Source organism: Mastomys coucha, unplaced genomic scaffold, assembly GCF_008632895.1.
Source record: "Mastomys coucha isolate ucsf_1 unplaced genomic scaffold, UCSF_Mcou_1 pScaffold16, whole genome shotgun sequence".
NCBI classification, from domain to species: Eukaryota; Metazoa; Chordata; class Mammalia; order Rodentia; family Muridae; genus Mastomys; species Mastomys coucha.
In genome coordinates, this window is record NW_022196898.1 from 82480439 (window position 1) to 82496953 (window position 16515).

At 38.6% G+C, this 16515-nt stretch overlaps 1 protein-coding gene across 1 annotated transcript in view; it reads left to right on the forward strand.

Annotated features, from left to right (window-relative positions):
* The window catches only part of Cenpe (centromere protein E), a 68421-nt gene that overhangs the window by 18693 nt on the left and 33213 nt on the right, over positions 1-16515 (forward strand). Inside the window, exons 14-29 of the mRNA XM_031375589.1 lie at positions 853-1009; positions 1726-1814; positions 3702-3869; positions 4524-4598; positions 4804-4923; positions 5448-5570; positions 5734-5890; positions 6149-6303; positions 8343-8657; positions 8785-9057; positions 9169-9324; positions 10594-10794; positions 11858-12016; positions 12968-13258; positions 13384-13539; positions 14770-15057. Of these exons, the coding sequence (XP_031231449.1) occupies positions 853-1009; positions 1726-1814; positions 3702-3869; positions 4524-4598; positions 4804-4923; positions 5448-5570; positions 5734-5890; positions 6149-6303; positions 8343-8657; positions 8785-9057; positions 9169-9324; positions 10594-10794; positions 11858-12016; positions 12968-13258; positions 13384-13539; positions 14770-15057 (2883 nt within the window). The remainder of the gene's footprint in view (positions 1-852; positions 1010-1725; positions 1815-3701; positions 3870-4523; positions 4599-4803; positions 4924-5447; positions 5571-5733; positions 5891-6148; positions 6304-8342; positions 8658-8784; positions 9058-9168; positions 9325-10593; positions 10795-11857; positions 12017-12967; positions 13259-13383; positions 13540-14769; positions 15058-16515) is intronic.

Consider the following 16515-nt stretch of genomic DNA (forward strand, 5'->3'; position numbering starts at 1 on the left):
TTTTATATCAAACAACTTTTATAATACACATTTTTATTGTTACAATATTTTATAAATTTTAAAGAATAGGACAAAATAAAAAAATGAAAAGTATTGCAGGTATTGAAGTGGGGGTCTCTGGGAGGAGTTGGGATACAAAAGGGAAACAAGAATGTGATTAATTCTATTTACTTAAAATATGCTTTTAAATGTTAACAAATTCAGATAAATTGAAATTATGTATCTTTTCTCATAATGCAATAAAACTTAAGTCAATTAAAAAAATTGCAGTTTTGAAAGGCATAGCTGCTGTCTGTCTCTGTCAAATAAGCTGAGCACCTCTGAGAACCATGGCTCTAGAAGGGGAGTAAACTGGACAAATTAGAGAGAGAATTAAGAGAGAAACTAAGCAGGATTGACATGTTTGCAGTTTGTTCCTTGGCAGTGGAAACAGTAAAGCAGTGACTTACTTGCAAGAGAAATCTTAGGTTATGTGGTATGGGCGAAAACTGCTTTACAGAGTCGGGGTAGACTGCTGGATATGGCAGAGGAGCATGGGCTGGGTAGGGAAGAGATGGACTTAATTGTAGAATCAGTACTTAATCCTATAATTGACAAACGTGCTTGAATTTATTTCTTGTTTAGATTCCTGGAATTTAACCCAGGGCCTGTACAGTGTTAGTGTGAGCTCTGTGACCCAGTTCAGTGTGTTCTCTTGGAATCCTCAAATAAACTAGACTTCTATTTCTGTCGTGGTATTTAAAATAAGTAAAAATATAAAAAATAAGAACTAGTTTCACGGTTTTATTTTGTCTGACTTTAGGTTTGTTTGAAATAATTTTGATTTCTTTAGTTATTTTTTTGTTTTTTAAGATTAAAAGGAAACGAAGAGTTACTTGGTGCTATGGCAAAATGAAGGATTCAAACTATGAAAAGGAATTTAAAATCCCAACAAGCGTAACAACAAGAACACGGAAAACTTCCGTGACTTCTTTGAGAGAAAATTCTATCATGAAGTTGAGAGAGAGCGGTGAGTGTGAGTGCCCTGTTTAACAGAGCCACGTGACATCATAGCTCTGTTTCTGTAAATAGGCCCTAGTGGCACTAATAGACACGTGGCTCAATAAAATGTGTATGTCAGATGTGGCTACAGTGGTGAGCATTCATAAGATTATGAATCTCTTAAGAATGATGCATTGTAAGTCAAGTGCGGTGCCTTCAGTTTACAATACCAGCGCTTGAAAGACTAAGGCAGAACTCCCAGGACTTCAGAGCTAGACTGAGTTCTAGTACGACCCTGTCAAAACTAATAGGCTGTAATTTAAGTATACAAGTCAGGAGTTTGGGGTTATTTTTGCTCTTAACGTTCAGTTAAAATGGTCCAGTCTTTGCATAACATCCAGCTAAGTTTATTCTAGTTTTCAGACCGTTATTTATATCAGTTATATAGGACAGTGTTTCAAAATTATACTTTCAGCATTATAGTCATCTTTAGGGACATTTTAATGTACTGATGATAATGGTCAAATCTCAGATGTAGAATTTGTCATTTTGTTTCAAAGATCTTTATCTTATCACAAATTCCAGCTAACTTTCTTAAGTCATACAATAATATGACCTGTGAACACATCTGAGTATAAGTTAATTTGAGCTTACATCTGATCAGAATTAGTTATTAATCTCATTTTTATTTTAAGCAAAACTTATAGTAAATCTATTCATGACATGCATCTTTTCTATTTACAGCACTCTCTTGGGAGTCTGGAGTGTTCAATAACACTATTGAGCCACTGGCTGAGCTAGAGTGGAGCTCAGCCACAACACTCCTAAACGAGGTAATGTTAAATAGTCCATAGAGCGTCTGTCTGTATGCTTGTGTTATCTTGAGCTTGTTTTCTTTTTTAAGAATGTTATTTTAGGGGCTGGTGAGATGGCTCAGCGAGCAAGAGCACTCACTGCTTTTCCAATGGTCGTGAGTTCAAATCCCAGCAACCACATGGTGGCTTACAACCACCCTTAATGAAATCCAATGCCCTCTTCGTGTGGTCCAAAGACAGCTACAGTGTACTCATTTATAATAATAAATAAACCTTTAAAAAAAAAGAATGATATTTTATTTGTGTGCATGCTTTGCTTCTATGTGTTTATGTGTACCATGGCAAGCCTGGTGCCTGCAGACTCAGCAGAGGGCCTCACATCCTCTGGAACCAGAGTTACAGATGGTTTTAAGCTGCCATTTGAGTACTGGGAACAGAACCGAAAGTCACTTGAAGAGTGACATGTATTCTTACTGAGCCATCTCTTCAGCCACTGCATGTAGATTTCTGGCTAGGTTTGCTGTTATATAGCAGTGATATTCATAACAATTATATCATTGTCAACAGTGGTATACATTGATAACCCTGCCTGACTTAATATCAGAGACAAATTTGATTATAGGGAGGACTGTTCTCATTTTATATCTGATTGACAGCTGTGAGATATCTAGAGCTAGACTAAGCATTCTGTAAATCAGGTGTGTGCTAATAGGTGGAAACCTGCTTACAACTCTTACTATCAGATCTTAGGATCTATAAATAGTTTTAAATTTTATATTTTGAGAAATTACTTGAGGGTAAGACTGATTTAGGTGCACTTGGGAGGCAGAGGCAGGCAGATTTCTGAGTTCGAGGCCAGCCTGGTCTACAGAGTGAGTTCCAGAACAGCCAGGGCTACATAGAGAAATCTGTCTCAAAAAAATAAAACAACAACAACAAAAACAAACAAACAAACAAAAAAACAAATAACAAGCCAGCCAGTGTCTCAAAAGTGACAAGATGCTCAGGTATACAGTAAAGTTGTTTAACTGTGTGTAGTAAAGAAGTTTTTGCTTTTATTTTGGCTACATCATCAGTGCTTCCTGTGGTTCTGGTAACTACTAATTTGCTGACAACCACAGCAGAGTGTCTATGTTCCTCACACATTCTAGGATTTGTTACTTAAAAAAATATGTAGAGAGTTCGGAGAGACGACTCAGCAGTTAAGAGTACTGGCTGTTGTTGCAGAAGACCCAGGCTCAGTGCTAGCACCTACATGGCAGCTCACAGTTATCTGTAACTTCAGTTCCAGGGGAGCCAACTCCTCTCTCTCACCTCCACAGGCACATGCAACATGCACTTACATACATGCTGGCAAAGTACTCAGACACATTTAAATTACATTTTTAAAAAGTGACTCAAGAAAAATAACAAAAACAACAAAAATATATGGCTAAAAATCCTACATGAAGCTACTCCCCCTCTGTTATAGTTTTTATTAAAGTAGCGTAGAAAATAGAAATGAGTCTCTCTAGGGAGAGCATGGTTAAACTTGGGAACCAGGAGGAGCTTAGGACTTAGTCCATGGCATTTCTGTTTCTTTCCCAGCCCTCCTAGAAAGAAGTCAGATAAGCAGGAGAAGAAAGGGTTGCTGTCTGGATCAGGTGGAGTTCTCGGATCTTTCTGTTTTCACATTTAATTGGCCATGCCTTGTCTCACGCAGGCAGATTTATTACTTAATGATCTTCAGTTAATCTACCTGTTTCAAGTTAGGGGGATTACACAGATGTTAAAGAAGATAATGGCTTATATCAAGTGGGTCAAAGTTGAGTTGATTTTTCAGTTAGTCTACATGTTAGTTAAGTAAACAATTAAAAAATATATCTGCATTTTTTCTGATTGGAAATTTCTTTCTTTTTGTAATAGGAAAATGTAGAAAGTGAGTTGAACTCACTTAATGCTCAATATAATGATCTAGTATTAGATTATGAACAGCTAAAAAGAGAAAATGAAGACTTGAAATTGAAATTAGAAGAAAAAAAGGAGTTAGAGGAATTTGAGTTTCTAGAACAAAAAGAAGAAAAAGACCAAGAGGTAAGAGAAATAGAAATACTGAACTTAAAGCATGTTTGTCAAAAGTATCATTCTCGTAAGACCGTTGATTTCTAAGATTGAGGTACTGCTGTTTTTCATGTGTATACACAACTCAGAGAATTTGAACAAGAAGTAATTAATTTAAATTCTTTTTATAAAATAGCCAGATTTGTTTTCTGTTGCATTTGTAACTTATTTTTGTGAGTTTGGGTTTGTTTGTTTAGATGGTGCTTCTTGGATTGTTTTACTATCATGTTATTATTTATTCCATGTAGATGTGTGTCAGTGTGTGCTTATTAGGTATGTTATGAGTGTATGTTATGTGTGGCTGCACACAGAGCCATCAGATCTAGTAGAGCTGCAGTTGCAAATGATTGTGAGCTGTCTGACAATGAGGGGTGCTGGGAACCAAGCTTAGGTACTCTGGAAGGAGAGTTGCCCTCCTGACTGCTGAGCTAGCTCTCTGGCCCAGACTTCTTGGATTTTTTGATTAAGAGGTGCCCTTTTACAGTATTTTGAACAGTTAATCTCCCAGCCCCTTTTGTTTATACTGGGTGTTTCTAAAGCAGTAAAGAATGCTTTCTTTGCTTTTTCTTCTCTCTGTGTCTTTCTTTGCTGTGTTAACAATTGGTTTGCCGTTTCCTGCTCTCACAGATGCAACTAATGCATGAAGTTTCCAACTTAAAGAATTTAATTAAGCATGCAGAAGAATATAATCAAGATCTTGAGGTAAACATTTGTCTTAGTATTTCTCTTGTAAGTAACTACAACTTAAAATGCATCTAATTAAACATGACTACAGAAAATAGAGGAATTATATTTTAAATACTAGTAAATTTTAATCAATTTAAAATTTTAAATACAAGGGTTTTTTTGTCATTTTAAATTCAAATTGTGTATTAAATTGAGTTTCATTGTTCTGTGATTCTTTTAGAATGAACTAAGTTCAAAAGTGGAGCTTCTTAAAGAAAAAGAGGACCAGATTAAGAACCTGCAGGAATACATAGATGCCCAGAAGTCAGAAAAGATGAAGACAGACCTGTCGTACTCTTCAGTAAAATCTAGTTTTCTTTTGTTGTGTGATTGGTTGGGCATTTCTGGTATATGATTATAACCATCCTAGTAAATGGTAGTTTTAGCTTTTTTCTCCTCCTATGTTGGTGGGTTGATTAGTTGGTAGGTTGGTTAGCGGTTTGATTGATGGGTTTCTTGATTGATGGGTGGGTGAGTTGATTGGTTGGTGGGTGGGTAGGTGAGTGAGTGGTATAGCTCTGTATAGCTCTAGCTGGGTATGTTGGATAGCTTACCTTTTAACTCAGACATCCACCTGCCTGTGGCACCATACCTGACTCAAGTTTTCTAATAAACACTAGCCAGCTTCTTAAATTATATGTCCAGATGTGCTGTTGTGATATAGGAAAGTATAGCTAGAATTTTTTACCCTAATTTCATTTGTTTGATTAGTAGCATAGCTTCACATTTGGTCATCTAGGAATAACATGTGTATATATTCTCCAGAGTATTTTGCAAATCTATCAAACCTGGGTCTCCTAAGTATTCCTTTTGTCATCTGCCTAGGACGCCACTGAAGACCTGAAACAGGCGATGCGCACTCTGTCTGATTTGGACACAGTGGCCCTTGACGCCAAGAAAGAATCAGCCTTCCTTAGAAGTGAAAATCTGGAGCTGAAGGAGAAAATTGTAGGTAACTTTTCAGAATTTATGACGGTAGAGTTGTAGTACTATAGTACAGTACTATAGTGTATATACTATATATACTGTATATAGTACAGTACATAGTATTATAGTACTGTAGTACTGTAGATCAGTACATTGTTGCCAATTTTTAATGTTTTTCCAATAGAATGAACTCTCAGATTCTTGTAAGCAAATGGAAAATGACATTCAGATGTATCAACGCCAACTGGAAACAAAAAAGAAAATGCAAACTGATCTGGATAAGGAGTTACAGTCGGCTTTTCAAGAAATATCAAAACTCACCGCCCTGGTAGATGGCAAAGGTATTATATAAATTCAGACCTCTGCACACAGATACACAAACCTAAAAACTTACCTGAAGGAACTGAGAACATTCCCAAAATTAAGTGGCTGCTAGTTCTGAGTTTAAAATGTTCAGTTTAAATAGCTTTGATGTCAGTGTTCACAAACATTTCTTATGGGCACCATAAACATTAAAAATATTTTTCAAATGCAGTAGACATGACTTGAGAAAAGTGGTTTTAAATCTATTAAAAATTACGTCACTTTTGTCAACATAGGTTTATTGTCTAATTTGGAATTGGAAAAAAGGATTACTGATCTCCAAAAAGAACTAAATAAAGAAGTTGAAGAAAAAGAAAGTTTGCAAAAAGAAATTAACTTGCTGTCGGAGTTGAAATCTTTACCGTCTGAGGAGGAAGTGCTGAGGAGAGAGGTGAGCAGACGAGAGGCACTATACAGGACCACGTGGAATGGAAGGAATGAATTCACGCTCTCACCGCCCTTACAGAACAGGACGGCAGAGAAAAGCAGTGTTTGTCAGGGTAGAGTCGACAAAGTGCTTCTTAACACAGTTCATGCAGCAGCTACGTTTGGTCTTCAAATACATTCACACAGCTTTAGCTCAGTCTTTCCCCAGTTTCTTGGTACTAGTCATATCACTGTGTTGAAGAAAAAACAATTTAGAAGATAAGAAGGTATCTGGAGATACCTTCATGCCCATAATCTCAGCATTCAAGAGACTGAAGTGGGTTTACATAGCGTTGCTATGACCAAAGCAACCCTGTAATGCAAATAAACAAATGTCTGCAGCTTGGCTGTGCATAGGACATATTTTATGAGCCCTCTAGGGCTCAGGGAACATCAGGAAGGAGGGATGGAAAGATTGTTAAGTCTGCAGTGTGACATCACAACTAACAACTCCTGTTAACTCTAGTTCCAAGGACATTTGAAGCCTTTTTCTGGCTTTCCATGGACACTGAAGTACACAGTGTATAGACATACATGCAGGCAAAACACCCAAACACATATTAAATAAATCTCAAAAACTAGTAGACTGACAGTTAACAATGACTGTTTTTGGAGACACTATAAGTTTTCCAGGTCAGTAAGTGAGCCTGCAAACCCATGGCCTGTCGACTTCTTTCTCTACTTTTTTAAAAGAAATGAAAGTGCCAAGAATTTGAGTGCTTACTACATAGCAAACACCTTGGACAAACCTTATTGCATTTATACTGTTAAGCCAGTGGCTCTCCAGACCCTTCGGAGGTCAACCAACCCTTTCACAGGAATCACCTAAGACAATCTTTATGTCACATATTTACATTATGATTCATAACAGTAACAAAATTACAGTTATAAAGTAGAAACAAAAATAATTTTATGGTTGGAGGGACCTTCACACATGAGGAGCTATATTACAGGGTCACAGAATTAGGAAAGGTTGTGAACCACTGCTATAAATGTTTAACAACTAAGTCCCTTAACTACTTAGTTCATGAGAAGAACAGTGGATTCTATTTTCAATTCCCATAAACAGTTGTCACGCCAGTCACTGAGCAATACAGACCTGCTCCTGAGCCAGCAGCCAAGCTCTGTGCTGCTGCCTTCTTTTTGTGGACTTTTTTAGCTCTTTCATCTTTCCCTTTCAAAGTGATTTAAGCTACCCATAAATCAATTGTGGACTATTTAATTACTTTATTGATGCTTCTTAAATAATTTTTAAAAGCATATTTTATCCATAGACTAAATTTTTAGAAATTTGAATTGCAATCAGTAACTTTTGTTGTTGGGAGTAAGTCAGATGTTGACGAAAACCATAAAATACTTGCCACATGGTCATATTAGAAAATAGCCAGCACTCAGGAGACAGAGGCAGGCAGATTTTTGTGATTTCAAAGCCAGACTGGTCTACAGAGTAAGTTCCAGGACACCCAAGGCTACATGGAGAATCCCTGTCTCAAACAAACAAAGAAGGAACTTTGAAAGGATCGCTAAGGAAATAGTTACCTGGTGACTAATCTGGGGCAGCTGTTTTTGCTGACACTGTCTCCATGTACTCATTCCTTAACTGGATCCCAAAGATAGGAAAAAGGCAATAAAGATGGGTTTATACATGCTAAGTGAAGAGTTCATGGCAAGAACACCTCTGTCTGTGTAGACAGAGCTGGATGATTGCATGACAAGAACACCACTGTCTGCTGCAGACAGAGCTGGATGGTTGCATGACAGGAACACTGCTGTCTACTGCAGACAGAGCTGGATGGTTGCATGTGTGTCTGGTGTGCAGAGCTCTGAGTTCCATTCTCAGAGCTGCACATTAAAAAAGAACCACCATTCCTTGATCAAATTTTCACTTAATTTAAAATTTTCCTGAAACTTGCTTCAGGGTATCTATCATATTTGGTATAAATTTTACTTCTTTAGTATTTACTACTTTAATATTTGGTATTAAATTTTACTTCTCTTCCCTAGCTGCATGAAAAATCTGAAGAACTCTGTATAATAACAACAGAAAGAGAAAAATTGTTTTCTGAAATAGCTCATAAAGACAGTAGAATTCAAGGGTTACTTGAAGAAATTGAAAACACTAAAGATGACCTTGCGGCTTCCCAGCTGAGTCAGAGAAACAGTGCTGAGGAATGGCAAGCCCTGAAAAGCCTGCACACGGAGCTGGAGCACAGACACGAGGGGGTCCTGGAGGAGAGTGAGAGGCTGAAGCAGGAGATAGGAGCTCTCTCCAAAGAAGCAGAGAGCCTGGCTTTAAGTTTGGATTCCGTGAAGGCCGAGGTTGGTACAAGCTCTTGACAAGAGGAATGGACTTTTGTTCTCTTGAGTTCTGTCTGCATGCATGTGTGTCTGTCTCTGTGTGTGATACAACATTTGGCTTTTACTCTATCACACTTTTTCTTGAAAGCTTTCTCACAAGACTCAAGAGCTTGAGCAGAAAAGAGTTGAGGGTCAAGAAAGGCTAAATAAAATGGAGGCGCTGAGAGAAGAGTTAGAAAGCAGAAAGTCCAGCCTTCAGTCTGTAGAGGAGGAGAGAGCTCTACTCACTGAGAAGCTGCAGCAAGCCGTGGAGGAAGTAGAAGCCTTAACCCAAGAAAAGAAAGATCTAAAGCAGCTCCAGGAGAGCCTGCAGACTGAGAGGGACCAACTCAGAAGTGACATTCAGGACACAGTGAACACGGTATGGGTCAGCTGGTGAGAACTGCAGGAAGTCTCATTATGTATGATCAAGTAGTAGCTGTAAAATTAGTGTGCTTCACATTCTAATGAAATCGTTTTGTCTCTTACAAAGAACATAGATACTCAAGAACAGTTATTAAATGCTCTCGAGTCTTTGAAACAACACCAAGAAACAATTAACATGCTGAAAATGAAAGCTGCTGAGGAAATGTCCAATAATTTGCAAATAAAGGACAGGGGAGGAGCTAGAGATGAAGTTCAGCAAAAGGTAAGGAAGAGCCAATCACACGGGGGCTTCCAATCTGCTTCTACCAGCTTTCCTTTTTAACAGCAGGCCCCGCCTTCGTTTCCCCCAGTGATGGATAGCAACCTGTAAGATTAGATACTCCCCAGGCTGCCTCTGACCAGTGCTTCTTCACAGCAACAGAGACCTAAGTAGGACGATCCCCAAAGGAAGGATGAAGTAGGGGAGTGGAAAACACAAGACATTAGGATAGCAAAATAGTTCCAGGAAAAAAGCCTGAGGTAACAGCAAGCTTTAAAAGTATTTGTAAAACCTCTCAGTGGATAGGAAGACAGAACGTGAGACTAGACAACACAGGAGAGCTGAACAGGGACAAGATCATGAGGAATCTATGAAAACCATTAGAAGCCTCGACCTTTTCCAAAGGCCTACTTTTAACCTTTAAGAAGGTGCCAAGCCACTCCACCCTGTTGACTCAGCTGCCCAAAGAGCCATTTTATCAAAACACATGGATTACTTCAGCTGCTTTGTAGCCCATGTATTACTTAAGTCACTTTCTTGCTGTTATCACAAAACAGTATAACAAAGCAGCTTAAGGAAAGGTCTGCTCTTTTGCCTCACAGTATACAAGTATAATCCTCCGTGTCAGGGAATTTATGGCAGCACAAGTGTGAGGTCTTATCATATCCCTAGTCAGGAAGCAAAGAGAGGTGAGCACCACGGCTCCCTCTCTCCTTTCAATTAGTCCAGGGCCAGCTCACTGACTCTAGCCCACATTCCCCACTTTGGAACAAAGTATTTTTTTCTTATTCCAACCGTCAGGGCTCAGGGAAGTAAATGATGTCTTCAACATCCCTTTTGTAACACAAAATATTTAACTTGGAAATATTTAAGGAAGATACATAGACAAGAAAGATATAGGTCTTAAATAAATGAATGTACACTGGGTCAGTTTAACCTCACATACATGCAGATTGCGATGTGAACTGCCAACTAGGCAGTTCTTGCCAGTGAACAGGTCTAAGAATACCAGTTCTGGTGCCAAACCACTTGAGCCCAAAGCTAGCTGTATGCTCTCTGCATGATCTTACATAAATGAATTAACCTCTCTCAAATTTAAGTTCCATCATTACCAAATAGGGATAATAATAATGCCCATCTTCTATGGTTGCAGAAGAGAGTCAGTGTGTTGATATGATACTAGTACTTTGTACAGAATGTAAGCAATAGATACCTTACTAATATTAAAGTAGTTGTTAACTGCTTAAATTCTCCAATGCATTCCTGTTTTAGATGGAAGGCATACATGAACAGAATCTGCTGGATGAGAGTGCCCACACATTGGTTGGTGGTGGTAAGGACAATGGGGTAACTGAAGAACAGAGGAAAATAGACTCTCTAATGCAGGAGAATAGTGGACTCCAACAGACACTGGAAAGTATTAGAGCAGAAAAGGACCAACTGAAGATGGACCTAAAGGAAAATATCGAAATGGTAGGATCTAGCTTTTTATTAGCCATAAATTTTTATCTGTTTATTTTAGATTTTAGTAACTTTATTCAGGTATAATCTGTATACAAAAAATACATCATGGAAGTATATGGTTTTATGACTTGACAAATGTCTCTGCCTAAGTTAGAACTACCAAGTGTTATGTGTTAACCTTGTAGTAACTTGCCAGATTGGTTTCTAGATCAGATCTATCATTTTAGATTCCCATCAACAAATAGAATTCTGGTAGCTCTCCTTACCCACTTTATATTTATTTATAATTTCAATTTTAGCCATTCTTTGGATAATGTACCTATTTTACCTTGCCTTTCTCTAGTAACAAAAGATGTTGAACATGTTTCATAAGCTAAATAGCCATTGAACATCCTAAACGATTTATTCTCTTAACATTGCATAATAGTTGATGGGTATTATACATATTTTGTTAAATATGTTCCTGAATGTTTCACTTTTACTTTTGTAGCTTTTAATTTTGTTTTAAATCATTGATGTTTGCCAGTATTCACATACCTAGTTCAGTTTTTGTATGTGTTAGCAAAGCCCTATAATCTGTATGGGTTGAAATTAGTAATTTTGGAAATTCACTGAGGATACAGTAGCACCTGACACTTTATGCTATTTTAATTTTCTATATTTAGAATTGTCTGGTTTATCAACAAACTGAATGAAAATTAGCCTGCAAACACAAAGTATATTCTTTCCCTGATTTGGTATGTTTTGTTGAACTTCATATACAAGCATGTTGCTATATGATCTTAATAATGAATTAACCCACATCTGCCAGAAAAGAGTGGGAACCATTTTGAGCTCACTAATCATTGATCAGTGCCTGAATTCAGTCATAAAAGTATCAGAAAAAAAATGTGATTTTAGTCTCTTTGGTCAGTGAAAGCAGACTGACATCTCTTTACAGTCGTCTTTTGCTATGTAGTTGCACGTGGATTTCTTCATTTTTGAGTCAAAAGTAATTTCTGAGTATTCCTGATTTTCTAAAGGTAAGCTAATATTACAAATTCTAATCTAGAACTTTTTTTTAAAACTCTAGGGTATTGAAAACCAGGAAGAGTTAAGAATTCTTAGAGATGAACTTAAAAGGCAACAAGAGATAGCTGCACAGGAAAAAGATCATGCCACAGAGAAGACTCAGGAGCTCTCCAGGGCGCAGGAGAGACTGGCAGAAGCAGAAGAGCAGTTACAGGAAAAGGTGAACTCCCCGCGCGCTCTTCCTGACTGTTGGTTCTGACTACACATTTTGCTAATTTTGATTTTTCTAATTTTAAATATCTCCAATGTGGAGAATGCTAAAAGTTTGATATATATTGTAGAAAGCTAGGCATGGTGACTCAGTTTGGAGGCTGAGGCAGGGGGATGTCTGTAAGCATGATATCAGCCTGGGCTTCCCACTGTATTCTAAGCCAGCCTGAGCTATAGACTGAGACTCTGTCTTTAAATAAACAAATGAAATGTGTATTTCATTTATTTATTTATTTATTTATTTATTTATTTATATCATGGGGGATTGTGATTGTTTGGAATCTATGTTTGTATACTTAACTAGTCTCTTGGCTTTTTACTTTTAATTTTTTCATTTCACCTTGCTCCATTGATCAAACTATGTAAGTTTCCAAGATAATACCACAATTACTATAAAGTGGCTTACAAGACAGAAAAGCATTCTGTTACTGTTCCTTCTTGTTTGTTTGTTGTGTGTCTGTTCTTTGGGACAGGGTCTCACTATGTAGCTCTGGTTGTCCTGGAACTTATTACCCAAACCAAGCTGGCCCCCCCCGACTCGCAGAATCTGAGTTTAAAAGTTGAAGTGTCAGTGGCATTCCTTTTGATGGCTTAGGGAAGAGTCCCTTCTTTGCTTTGACTGGTATCTGGTATCCCGAGCTACCCTGGAACTGCACCACTGTAATCCCCAAGAATCTAGCCTTGCTATTTTACCTAACTATTTTATATCTGTAAAGTCCCATTTCCAAACAGGTTCACATTCTGAGTTTCTAGATAGTCTTGAATTATGTCTAAGGGCTAGTTTACTTCTAATGCTGCTTATCCATTTCCATTGAGATAGACAATGCTTTGTTAATGGTACTACATAAAAATCTGGCCAAATATCAGCAACATGATAATTAAAAAAATTGTATCTCCTAAGAACCAGAAACTCCAAGAGACACAGCAGCAACTTCTTAGTACACAAGAAGCTATGAGTGCGATGCAGGCAAAGATGATCGAAGTGGAGAGCTTACAGAATGAATTCAGGAACCAGGGATTGGCCTTGGAGCATGTGGAAACAGAGAGATTGAAGTTAGCTCAGAAACTTCATGAAAATTCTGAGAAGATGAAATCTATAACCAAAGAAAGAAACCATCTAAAGGAATTGCAGGAGTCATTTGAAATAGAGAAAAAGCAACTAAAAGAACATGCAAGAGAAATGGAAGCTGCAGTAAGTAATGTCAATCATTTCTTTATCTGGTAAATGTTTTTCTTTAGTAACTTATTCAACTAGAAAGAGGGAGGCAGTATTGGGTGAATACTATAAAATTCTTTAAATTTCACTTATTGACCAAGGGCCTACAAACAAAAGAAGAGCTAAACATTGCCCACGCAAATCTAAAGGAGTACCAAGAAATCATCAAAGATCTAAGAAGAAGCATTTCTGAGAAAGAAGCTCAAGCAGCAGGCTCCCAGGACACAGCAAAACCCGACCCTGAATTACAAGGCGAGGTGTGTCAGTGTTGGTGTCCTTTGCCACTTCTGTCTCCTTCCTCCTTGGAAAGAAAATAGATGCACGTAGTTACCATTTATTCACTGCGTAAGAATTTAGCAGCTGTCTACTATGGCAGACAGTCTGGGCTGGGGCAACCTACACTCTCAGAACTTGGGGGTAAAGCAGGAGAATCGGGAGTTCAAGACCAGCCTGGACTCCACAGAAAGTTTGAGGCTCACCTGAGCTATGGAAGACCTTGTCTCAATGGTAGCAGAGGGACAAAGACCCATATTGTTTGTAGTAGAAGGAAATAGCGGTAAGTGAGCAATCAGGCAAATGGAACACCGTGAGGTTAATTGTAAATACGGTGGGAAAGAGGACATTGGGATAACTGGGCCAGTCCAGTTTTAAAAACTACTCTGCCAAGCATTGAAACTTATATAATAAAATGGTTCTTTTTCTCATTGTGTATACCTGGTCAAACAATTTCTCCATTCTAATGTAGTGCCTGTAGAAATATGCAAAGTTACATGGTTCCGCTAGCAACCAGAAGGGAGAGTCAGTGTGCACACACAGAAAACTTAGAAGGTAGCACTGGATTCAACAAAGGATAGGGAATATTTATGTATGTATGTATGTATGTATACACACATATGTATACACATACAATTTATATGATACATAAGGTATGCTGTATGTACTACATATACTCACAAAGACCTATGACAATTTTTATTTGCTTGTAATTTGGGAACCGGGTAGAAATTAAGCATGTAACTGACTGAGTTAATAGTGTGATGCTATGTAAAGATTGGTTCGCTTTGGGTCTAAGCTGACAAAGTATAGCATACTTATACTAGATGTTATGTAGGGCTCAAAGGGATTGAGAGTGTGGGCATAAGAGAGGCTTGGGATCCAAGGGAGACTGCAAGGTTCAAGGTCACTGTCATTGCTGATAAAATTTTCCGACCTTTTCCATTTAAAAGATGTAATCTCGGGCTGGAGAGATGGCTCAGTGGTTAAGAGCACTGACTGCTCTTCCAAAGGTTCTGAGTTCAATTCCCAGCAACCACGTGGTGGCTCACAACCATCCGTAATGAGATCTGACTCCCTCTTCTGGTGTGTTGGAAGACAGCTACAGTGTACTTACATATAATAAATAAGTAAATAAATAAATAAATAAATATTTTAAAAAAAAAAAGATGTAATCTCTAGATAGTGACCTTGTGCTTTGTGACTGTTACAAGATCCCAGTGTTTGGACAGCAAGAACTACTTCCTGATGTGAAAGAAGGCGGGGTCAGTGCGGGAAAGGTGAATGAACTGGAGCCAGTGGAAGAACATTCCAGAACAGTGCATTCAATAACAACGGAGGGTGTAGATCTAGAAAACCTTGGGCTGACCAAGAAACTTGAAGAAAGCCAGAAGGAGATCAGCTGTCTCACTAAAGAGAGAGAAGACCTGAGAAGGACACAGGAAGCACTTCAGGTTGAATGTGCCCAGCTGAAAGAAGATGCCAGAAAAACGTTGGCTAATGTGAGTTTTTTGTTTACTTTTGGTTTTTGAGCTACAGTCTCATGTGGCCAAACTTGGTCTTGAACTCATAATTCTTCTGCCTCCCCTTCCCCAGTCCTAGGATACAGTCATTCAAACCACTGTGCTTGGACAAAATGAGTAGTACTTTCTACTTGACTAGTGGGTTGGGTTTGTTTTTCAGAATTAAGTTGTGCCACATTTAAACACATTGCTTGTTTCACATTTAAAATCTCACTACTACCTTTCTGCAAATACTTCTTAATCATAGAGTGACTAGAAACAGAATAAAGATGCAACTGAATATAAAGAAACAGTGAAACATCAGAATCTCTTTTTCTTGAGTATTCAAAATTGACTGAGAACAATCAGTGCTTTAATCATAGAAAAAAAAAATGTTTTTCTTTGAAAACATCTTCCCACCCCACCCCACTGCCTGCCATGCTTGGCGATAGGGAACTGTAATCTGAGCACTGAGACGGGTATCAGACGGGAGCTGAGGCAGCACTGTATCAAGGGCAACCCAAGACAAATAAGTGAGAACCTCTATCAGGTTGTCAGACCCTTCTCTCTATGTCATCTCCATGACTTCTGTTGGAATCCTGAAAATCATTCCTGTTCTGACACTGTCTTCCTTCACTCACTCTATAATGCAGTTTCCAAACCTTGTTGGGGAGGAGGGGTACATGCACACGTATGCAGTGTATGCACCCTCTCATTTTTGATCCATATTACCAATACCCTAATGCACCATTATTTCTTTCTACCTCCCCACATTCATTTTGTTGTATATTTCTTTTTATTTTATGCATATGTGTGTTTTGCCTGCTTGTTTACCACATGTGTGCCTAATGCCCAGAGAAGTGATGAGCATCCGTGTGAGTGCTGGGAATTGAGCCCAGGTCCTTTTAAACAAGTGATCTTAACCACTGAGTCAACTCTCTAACCCCAGTGCGTTCATTCTTACACGTGTCTAACAAAGTTCCCATGATGGGATAAAGTGTTTTCTTTTTTAATTTGTTTACTATATATTCTGGCTCTTTAAAAACTAGAACCCACTGCATAGTCCTACTGGCTGCTCTCCTTACTGCAGCCCTCCCATCCTCTGATGCTCTTCTCTGGTCCTATGCTCTCCTTGCTGCAGCCCTCCCATCCTCTGATGCTCTTCTCTGGTCCTATGCTCTCCTTGCTGTAGCCCTCCCGTCTTCTGATGCTCTTCTCTGGTCCTATGCTCTCCTTACTGCAGCCCTCCTGTCCTCTGATGCTCTTCTCTGGTCCTATGCTCTCCTTGCTGCAGCCCTCCCGTCCTCTGATGCTCTTCTCTGGTCCTATGCTCTCCTTACTGTAGCCCTCCTGTCCTGTGATGCTCTTCTCTGGTCCTATGCTCTCCTTACTGCAGCCCTCCCGTCCTCTGATGCTCTTCTCTGGTCCTATGCTCTCCTTGCTGCAGCCCTCCTGTCC